At 47.2% G+C, this 10,346-nt stretch overlaps 1 protein-coding gene across 1 annotated transcript; it reads left to right on the top strand.

Moving 5' to 3' along the window:
* Positions 1–1,379: 1,379 nt before the first annotated feature.
* LOC149841590 (scarecrow-like protein 6) lies at positions 1,380–2,858 on the top strand. Its single transcript, XM_090002172.1, has one exon. It carries the CDS (start codon positions 1,380–1,382, stop codon positions 2,856–2,858), a length of 1,479 nt encoding a protein of 492 aa, XP_089858298.1.
* The last annotated feature ends 7,488 nt before the right edge of the window (positions 2,859–10,346 follow it).

The following is a 10,346-nucleotide window of genomic DNA, read 5'->3' on the forward strand; positions in this document are numbered from 1 at the left end:
TATTTATTTATAATTATAAAAGGCATGCTTTGGATTAAACGTCAGTTTTTCTATGTGCTTTGTCGTAAATGCCCTCCTGCTTTAACTGCAATTCCTTTCCTTGAAAGTTGGAACTTGCCCACCAACAACAGCCTGCGCAGCCTAGTTCAGCTCAACCGTAGCAAAACTAAAAGCTTCCATGAACATAAATGCTAATGGTGAAGATGGTTGCAAATGATGAACTATTCAGTACTATGATTGTAGAAAATAGATGATGATGATCACAATGGCTTTGAATTTCAGGTGTGATTACTAACTTTACTAACCTAACCAAATCACTGCTATCATCATAATCATCATCTTGGGCTGCCATTCTTCGGTTATAATAATTATATTCATCACCATGCGACCCCAACACCAACCCCCCAATCCAAGTTCAGCTTATCGACATAATGCAGCATTTATAACTTTCCACTGTATCGCAACTATGCTGGTCTCTCCATTCATTCATGAAGGGGACGTATATGAAAGCAAGATGCAATTTAGATGAACGAAAAGGAGCATTTTAGGTAATAAAATCGTATGCCTATCTAGGCTTTGGCCCCGAGGGGGTGATGGTCCCATAGTCCAGAGAGGGAGGGAGACTCGTGCTGTGGGCCTCCAAGCTATTAAATAGGAAAAACAGCAAGCTTTCGGAGAAAGGTGGAAATCCGGATTAGATTTTTCTGTGAAAAAAATAAATAAAAGAACGCAGGGAAAAGAAATGGCTTCTCGTACAAGCTAGAAAAACACACGGCAAGAGGCTGTCAGATTGGGTCATCCTCCTGTCTCGGATGACCTTCTTCTCTTGACCCCACTCATCCTTGACCGTACCCCATTCTATGTCATCATGGCCATATCATCATCATCATCATCATCATAAGAGTGATAGGAGAGACTATAGAGAGAGAGATCTTCTGTAAGCGGGTGCCCAAACTTCCGGCCTTTAAAAGCTAGGCCATATCCGCCAAAAAACTCCCCCTCACTACCCTCCACCCTCCATGAAATCTAGCCCAACCACAGCCACCACCACCATTCATCAGTACCACGATCACCCAACCTTGTTTAACCAAATAAGCCACCTAAAGCTTCCACCTTGTTTCGCCATACCCGACCTCACCGAGCCCACATCGGTCCTCGACCTCCGCCGGAGCCCCAGCCCCTCCACGACCATCACTCTGTCTCCCTCCTTCACCACCTCAGTCAGCGTCAGTAGCGGGTGCGGGGGCTCTGACGGTCTAGCGGCGGTGGCGGCGGTTTCAAACCTCCTGTCCGACGAAACCCAGCTGCCATGGGCCAGGGAGACACCGCAACCCTCCGGCGGCGTCACCCCGGATTTCAACCACCCAATCGCTCCCCCCATGGAGGATTTGGACTCCATGCTGATGGCCGTCTCCTCCCCTCCTCAAGAGCCGTCCCTCATCCGGTGGATCTTCGGCGAGAAGGACGATCCTGTCCATCCCCAGCCTCTCCTTTTTCCGCAGCTATCCACTCAGGAGGACGCCGTTATAGACTCCCACATAGCCTTCAACGCTCCCCCTCCTAATTCCTTCCTTCACTCCGACTCCAACCTCCCTTATCCATTTGTCCTCCCTGCCATTTACGATTCCGCCACCACCCCCACCGGCATCAACTCCTCCCTCGACAACCTCTACCTTAAGCAGATGCAATTCCAGGCGGAACCCGCCGCCCAGCCGGCTCAATTCTTCCGCCCGAAGCACGGGTCGGACGGCCTGCAGCTCGGCGCCATTGAGCAGCTCATTGAGGCCGCCGGGTTCGTCGAGGCCGGCAACTTCGCTCTCGCGCAGGCGATATTGGCGCGGCTCAATCAAGTCCTCTCCCCCTTGGGGAAGCCCCTCCACCGGGCCGCCTTCTACTTCAAGGAAGCCCTCCTCCTCTCCCTCTCCGGCGTCAACCACCACCACCATCAGCCATTCCTCTCCCCCATGGACCTCGTCCACAAGATCGACGCCTACAAGTCCTTCTCGGAGGTCTCCCCGCTCTTTCAATTCGCCAACTTCACCGCTAACCAGGCCCTGCTGGAGGCCCTCGACGGCTCCGACTCGATCCACATCGTCGACTTCGACATCGGGCTCGGCGGCCAGTGGGCATCCTTCATGCAGGAGCTCGCCCTCAACCCCAGCAGGGCCTCTCCTCCCTCGCTCCGCGTCACGGCTGTCGTCCCCTTCGAGTCCATGGAGGTCCGCCTCGCCCGGGAGAACCTCTGCCACTTCGCCCAGGAGCTCAACGTCCCGTTCCGATTCGATTCCGTCACCTTCCGCCGGTTCGAGTCGCTCTGCCTCGACGCCCTCTCGCTCCGCGACGGAGAAGCCGTCGCCATCAACTTCTCGGCCGTGGTCCAGCGGGAGCTCTCCCGTCCCGACTCGGTCTCCGGGTTCCTCCGGTTCCTGAAGCGTCTCGGTCCTCGCATCGCCGTGTTCGTCGACGCCGAGTGCGAGCGCGGGGACGCATCCTTGCGCAGGCAGTTCGCGGCTGCGCTCGAGTTCTACGCAACGCTCATGGACTCGCTGGACGCGACCGGACTCGACCCAGAGTCGGTCCGCCGGATCGAGCGCTTCCTGCTGCAGCCCAGGATTGATGGCGCCGTCGCCGCCCGGTGTCGCGCCTCATCTTCGCCTGAGAGGCTGCTGCCCTGGCGGAGCCTCTTCGGCCGCGCAGGGTTCGCGCCGGTACCCTTCAGCAACTTCACCGAGACGCAGGCCGACTACCTGGTCAACCGGACTCAGGTCAAGGGATTCCACGTGGAGAAGTACCAGTCGTCGCTGCTGCTGTGCTGGCAACGCCGGGATCTCGTCTCCACGTCAGCCTGGAGGTGCTGATGACTGAGGGTTAGAACCAGCGTTGATGTCTAATTGTTGTTGGTTTTTCTACGAAAAACTCTCTTTCTTTCAATTCCTCTGCTTTCTTTCTCTGGTTCCTGTGGGTGGTTTAAGGTTTTTACTATGAAAACTAATAATTAATTAAGCAGAATCTGCTTCATGACAACCAAATGTTTCATTCTCCTTTAAACCTTTTTCTTTCTTTTTAGCTGATGTAGGTGTCGTCGTCGTCGAACGTCTTTGTTGGAGGGTGGGGGGCTTTATGTGGGATGTCAATTTAGAACATTGAAAAAAAAAAAAAAGTTCAATTCAAGTGTTCTTGAGAATATTGGCATGGCTTCTGTTCAATCAATGTTTGTGAGATGTCATTTTTCTCAACCTAAATTCTAAATCGTTCGTCTTTTTTTATACTGCTCTGTTACGTAGTTCTGGCAAAAAATTAAAGTTTTGGGTCGTACTGCTTGGTTGTTTGCTTTGGTGTGGTGTTCAAGCCTGCCTGACTTGTTTATTAAGCGGGTCTGACATTCACGGTAGAGTAGTCTTTGGGCATGCAGGTTTTTTGTCAGGTGGGGTTTGCAACTTGTCTCTGTTACTCTGCGTCGTTTAGTTTTTGGACCGATTACCAAGTAACCCCAACTTGTGGTTCGAGGCATGAGCCTTAAGGGCCGAGTTTTGGCAACACCTTGTTTGAGGCATGGTCTAGTTCGTGACTTGCAATTGGAGGTGCAGTCATGTCGACTTTGGGCTGGTCACCGGGTTTGTAAACCCAGCCAAAATTTTCATGTGGAGCATAATTGATGGGGCCTAAACCTGGCCTGGAGCTAAACCTAGACGGATCTCATTAGACTGGTTTGCGTAAATCATTATGGCTTGGCTATCTGACCAGCAGATTTGGTCCGGCTTCAGGCTGGCTGGGCCTAACCTGGACCATTGTGCGCATGGGGCCTAATTACCTAAAACTACCAGCAGGGTTACTGGGAAATTATGAGACAATTAAGCAGCTTGTGGTTCAGAGGATGCTTGATTGAAGGAGAGTTCGTGTCACGGGCTAAAATTTCAAGGCCAACTTTCTTGCATTTCAAGCCAAGGAATGCCCGTGCGGCACTAGGCCTTACGGCCTAGTCTGTGTCACAACACATGTTTCCCACACGTAATCTTCTTTACACAGCGAAACTTACTTAGCAAACTTTTCTTTCTTTTAAGAGATCCATCTGACATGGTTGTCACGCATCCGATAGCTACTAATTATGTGTATAATTGTCTCATACCGACTAGCACCTTCAACCAAATGGCCAAACGTATCTTGTTGCTCACACAGGCAAGTGTATATTGTCATAGGCCAAAATGTACTTATATGTCACTACTGACTTAACCAACATCCAACGTGAGTCATAAAGAGCATGGTGCATCCTCAAAGCCTTTACCGATGCATGCCAAGACTCCAAGTATTATTGTGAGCCACATTTCTTTAATTTCAGTCACCCAAGCCAACAACGCATAGATGCCTTAGCCTCGTGTGTCATGAAGCGTATCGCGACTCCATGCGTATGGCACCGCAAAACCTCGTCACAAAAGAGACCAGGTCTTTCGACCCCCAGTCCAAAGACCAGTTGATGATTGAACATCATAGTGAAGAACACCACACAAACTCATTCGTTGGTACCTAGGCATTCACTCGCCTAGTCCCGAGTCACCATACTCAATTGGAATCACCTAATGTGATCCTTGAAGCAATTAACCCTAACCCACATGCACCTTCGTGCATCCAACCGCTACGTGTGAGAAACTTACAAGCTAAGAGGTCCTTAACCAAATCTCCAAAGGCAACATCCTCTGATCTGTTGTCACTGCTTAACAAAAAAATGCTCTACGTCTATGTCTTCATACAACAATGCACTAATGACGATATTGTTGCTTATCGCATGTCATGCTACCACCGCACGTCACCGATCAAGCCAACGCATGTCGCGTGTTCCTACACTCAATGTATTTTTCACTCAGTAGAGTTCCGCACTGTGCATGCCCCATTCTGAAAGATTGGCCCAGGACATTCTCTCCGACCCAAACCATTATCGTCCTTGACAATGTCAGAGTAGGTAAGAACACAGTCTTCACTGATATGTCAGTTTTCTTTTGTATTTATCTTTAATTTACTCTTTTTCTTCACCCTACTCAACTTGTTCTGGTATCCATTTACCATTGTCGCAACATTTAACACGACAAGTTCCATTCCTTAACGTGACTTCGACTTAGACAATAGTCTTATGCTTTATCAACATCGAACATTCTCTGCTCGTGAGACCCCAGTGCAGTCTTATACCCCAGCAGGTTATCCTCGCTTGTACGACAAACTTGTCATCTTTATGTATATGGATGTGGTGCCTTCTCACCCAAACAAGGGTAATTTGATCACACAATACACACACATTCATGCATCTGCTGTCGCACCTGCACTGCACCACGCCTGTGCACATGCCACGTCCCTCACAGTCCAGTGTTGAATCCAGACACAAGACACCCTTCGTGGCATACACATACCTCTTCCGTACTAGGCACCACACCAAGTCCCATACCAATGACACGTTACAAGGCTCTTTGAGACTTCGTGTGCAACACTCTCCCCCACTCAAGCCATCAACGTCCTCGATGATCATGCACACTCCTCTTTCGCACCAAGCACCACACCAAGTCACATACCAATGGTACGTTGCAAGGCTCTCCGAGATTTTATGTGCAACATTCTCCCCCACTCAAGCCATCATCATCCTCGATGATCTCTTTGTTAACAACCAAGGAGTTCTCTTCGACAACGCAACCCATCTAGATGTTAAGCTCCTTCATCCCATTTGGTTTCTTTTCTTTTCTCGCAATCACGGGACCCAACATAGTCTCCAATTCTCAAGCGGGTCTCCCATGCTCGTATGACATCTTGACATCTCAACTCGCTTTGCACGTGTGCCCTCTTTCCACACTGCCATTTTACCCACTCGGGTGCCCCCTTCGCCCTGACTTCACTACTCAACCATGCGGCCCATGCACAAACCACCAAAACAAGGTGAAGCCCATTCTAGGAGTTCTCCTCACTTGACTTCGTTGTAAGCCCTTATTTCTCATTCGCTGGCTCGATCACTTCAGGTTTTGTTATTTCGATCATACTCGATTACATACCACCTATCCCCTCGATCGTGGTCCCTGGAGAGTATGTCGACACACACGAGCTACAACCGAGGCTCTCCTCGTGTTGCCCTCAACTTTGAGCGACAGCCGAGGCAATCCTTCTTGTGCTGCTCTCAATCATGAGCGATAGCTGAGCTTCTTCTCGTGTTGCCCTCAACACAGAGCGACACCCGAGGCAATCCTCCTCGCGTTGTCCTCAACCACGAGCGACAATTGAGCTTCTCATCGTGTTGTCCTCAACACCCAAGGCACCATCGAACCCAAAGGTGTGTCTACCCTTTTAGCTTCAACTCGCAGTCGTCACAACTTTTGAACACACTAAGTCCCATACCATAGTGTGTCTCTAGCAACTTCAACAATGGTTCATCGCATTCCATAGCGACCTTCTGTCGTACACAACCTTAATTCTTAGGGCATTTTCAAGGTGATTGGTGAGCTCATAACAAGCAAACACTGCCCTTTTTAGTGTCGTCGTGACCCAAATGATTCATCCTCTTCAAACGTACCTTCTGTATGTCACTGTGCCTTACAAAGCTTTCGTGGCATGAAGGAAAACAACCATCTTTTATGCTCCCACATGAACTGCACATTACTGTTCTGATCTGACTACATAGTTGGCCTTCTATATAGCCAAACCTACCTCCAACAAATGAGCTTTCAAGCTAACTCAACCATGAAGCATGGCACTCTGATTTCAGTGCTTCGAACATGCCTTAGCAACATAAAGAGAAACCCAACCAAAGGCTCTCCAACACATCCACCACTTAGGCACTCGTGTGTTCCTGCTCAAAAGAACTTAACATCCAACGTGGCATTGCTGCCAAATCGGCTTTGATACCAGTTGTCACGGGCTAAAATTCTAATGCCAACTTTCTCGCCTTTCAAGCCAAGGAACGCTCATGCGGCACTAGGCCTTGCGGCTTAGTCAGCCTCATAGCACATGTTTCCCAACACATAATCTTATTTACACAGCGAAACTTTAACTTAGCAAACTTTCTTTTCTTTTAAGAGATCCTTCTGACATGGTCGTCGTGCATCTGATAGCCACTTACGTGTATAACTGTCTCATACTAGCTAACACCTCCAACTAAATGGCCAAACCTATCTTGCCTCTCACACAAGCAGGTGTACGCTGTCATAGGCCAAAACGTGCCTATACGACACTACTACCTTAACCAACATCCAACGCGGGTCATAAGGAGCATGGTGCATCCCCAAAGCCTTTATCAATGCATGTCGAGACTCCAAGTATCATTGTGAGTCATCTTTCCTTAATTCCAGTTACCCAAGCCAACAATGCACGGATGCCTTAGCCTTGCGTGCCATGGAGCGTATTGCGACTCCATGTGCATGGCACCGCAAAACCTCGCCACCAAATGGATCAGGTCTTTCGACCCTCAATCCGAAGACCAGTTGATGTTGTACACCATAGCGAAGAGCACTACCCAAACTCATTCGCCAACGCCTAGGCATTCACTCGCCTAGCTCCGAGTCACCATACTCGATTGGAATCACCTAATGTGATCCCTAGGAAAATTAGCTCTAACCCACATGCGCTCTCGTGTATCCAACCGCTATGCGTGGAAAACTTACAAGTTGAGAGGTTCTTAACCAAATTTTCAAAGGCAACATCATCTGATTTGCTGGCACTGCTTCACCAAACAATGCTCCACGTCTGTGATGCCATACATCGATGCACTAACGACAATATTGTTGCCTATCACGTGTCATGCTATCACCGCTTATCACCAATCAAGCCAACGCATGCCGCGCGTTCGTACACTCGATGCATTTTTCACTCAGTAGAGCTCCGCATTGCGCATACCACATTCCGAAAGATCAGCCTGAGACATTTTCTTTCACCCAAACCATTGTCGTCTCTGATAATGTCGATATAGGTAAGAACACAGTCTTCACTGATATATCAGTTTTCCTTGTTACTTATCTTTGGTTTACTCTTTTTCTTCACCCTACTAAACTTGTTCTTGTATTCATTCACCATTGTTGTAATCTTTAACATGCTAAGTCTTATTCTTTAATGCGCTTCCGACTTAGACAATGATTTTCTGCTTTATCAACATCGAGAATTCTCTTCTTATGAGACCTCAGTGAAGCCTTATACTCCAGCAGGTCATCGTCACATGTACGATAAACTTGTCATCTTTATGCACATGGTTAGGGTGCTTTCTCACCCAAACAAGGGTAATTCAATCGCATAACACACATGCATCCATGCATCCGTTGTCGCACTTGCGTTGTACCACGTATGTGCACGTGCCACACCCCTCACAGTCGAGTGCCGAACTCAGGCACAAGACACCCTCCATGGCATGCGCATACCTCTTTCGCATTGAGCACCACATCAAATCCCATACCAATGACTCGTTGCAAGGCTCTCCGAGACTTCGTGTGAACAGTTTGTTTAAACTTGTAAAATAAGGCAAACATGAACAACAGGTGTTTGGCTGGGCTTTGCTTTTAGAAGTTTTGTGGAGTAGTAATAAATATATTTAGTTGTATTTTATATCAGATAAGATAATATAGCGTAGAATAAGCCATAAGGGCTCTACTCGTTTCGTAGGGGCGACTTGTGAATGTCACCACCAAGTTGATTAGACATTACGAGTTTGAAACTGACAGAGAACATCTCTTGATGCAAGGAAGGTCGAAGCTGAGTCGTACCAACTAGGGGCTTGTCAACGTGTGGTCACTGATGGAGGGTTTTCCCTTGGCCTATAGAATTAGTGTCGAATACTTTCTCTAGCTAAGTGTTTGTTTGCTTTTTATGCAATAGGTTTAGAGTTCAGATCCTACAATGAATCTTGCCAGTAAATGAGCCAACCAACTTGAGCTTCACCGAATAAATCTAAAGTTCAAAGCCCATTACTTCCCGATGTGGAACAATATATATTTTTAAAAGTAAACAAACCAGCTGGTACTCAGCTCGTTGAGCTCAAGCTAGACTCGACTCACCACGAAGTCCTGAAGTGCAGGGAATTTGGCTGGATCGATTAGCAGCCCTACCCACCATACCCTACCTGCATTTGTTGGAGTTACGAACTTGGTCACGCTTTGCATGTCTTGGCTACGCAGCTCAAGGTGGCACAACAATAAGCTGTTAAAATTGGAGTTCGTTTCGTGCTAATCAATGTTGTCGATCCATGGCCCTGTGTCATCTATAGTTGACTTACTCTCACTATTGTAATAAGAAAGGGAAATAAAATCAACCAACAGCAAATCCCTTGCAAAAAATTTCTGCGGACATGTACAATTAACCCTAAAAGGCGACCCCCCACCTGTGCCTTGTGAGTCTACTACTACGTACTCTGTTGCTGGTGACTTGGGAACGGTTGGGTGTCAAGGCAGCAACCCCTCACCTGTGTTTCTTCATTTGTTAAAATAAACGCGCTAAGTATTTCACAATTTGATTCAAGAATCCATATCCCTAGCTTTCACCTAAGTTATAGGCGGCAATTTAATTTCCCTCACCCCTACTTATTACTTTGATTAATCCCCACTCCTTCACCTGGATTAATCATCATCATCTGATCGTTAAGTATTACGTAGAAAGAATAATCATGACCTGCAAAGAAAAGGGGGGCGACGCCAACATCTTTCGTGAAGGTGAAGCCTAAAGCTGGCATCGATCAGTGACTCCCCCAAAAGGAATCTTTTCTACAGCACACCATTAAAAGGTTTCAAGTAACTGCCACTTGTAACACACGCTCAACTCTCCACCATATGAATTAAGTAAAGTAAATCTTCATCTTTTCAAGCAAATCTTCTTCAACGGTTATATGCTGCTACCTTCCTTCTTCATGAACAATTGGTCCTGTTATTGCCAACAGGTTCGGTCACTCCATTGTAAAGAGCCTTAGCAGATGCATTTGAATTTTTTTCAGAGAGATCGCTTTGAGATTGAGGAAATGTTGGAGGCCTCTTTGGTAACTAACATTTGATACTAGAATGACAAATTAAGATGGCCTTTTCTTCATTCAAATATCCAATAATTTACTTTTTCTTGGGAAAAAGAGATGCTAGTGGTTTCCCATATCTTATGCCTGCATACTCTTTTTATCCATGTCCATTTCATATTTTGTTGTTGCCGTTGGCAATCATGCAACACATAAAATACTTGTGCAAGTTGATGATGATCAATTTATGTGAAGCATCTATTGCCGAGGTTGGCATCACATGGAGAAGAAGGTCTTCTCCCATTCTAAAAGAAAAAAGAAAGATTATATTCAACCCAAATGTCTCCTCTTCAACACATTGTTTAGTTCCAGTCGTACCAAAATTTGGTTAACAGGG

This window comes from Nuphar pumila, chromosome 3 (assembly GCF_984573655.1).
Source record: "Nuphar pumila chromosome 3, dmNupPumi1.hap1.1, whole genome shotgun sequence".
Lineage (NCBI taxonomy): Eukaryota > Viridiplantae > Streptophyta > Magnoliopsida > Nymphaeales > Nymphaeaceae > Nuphar > Nuphar pumila.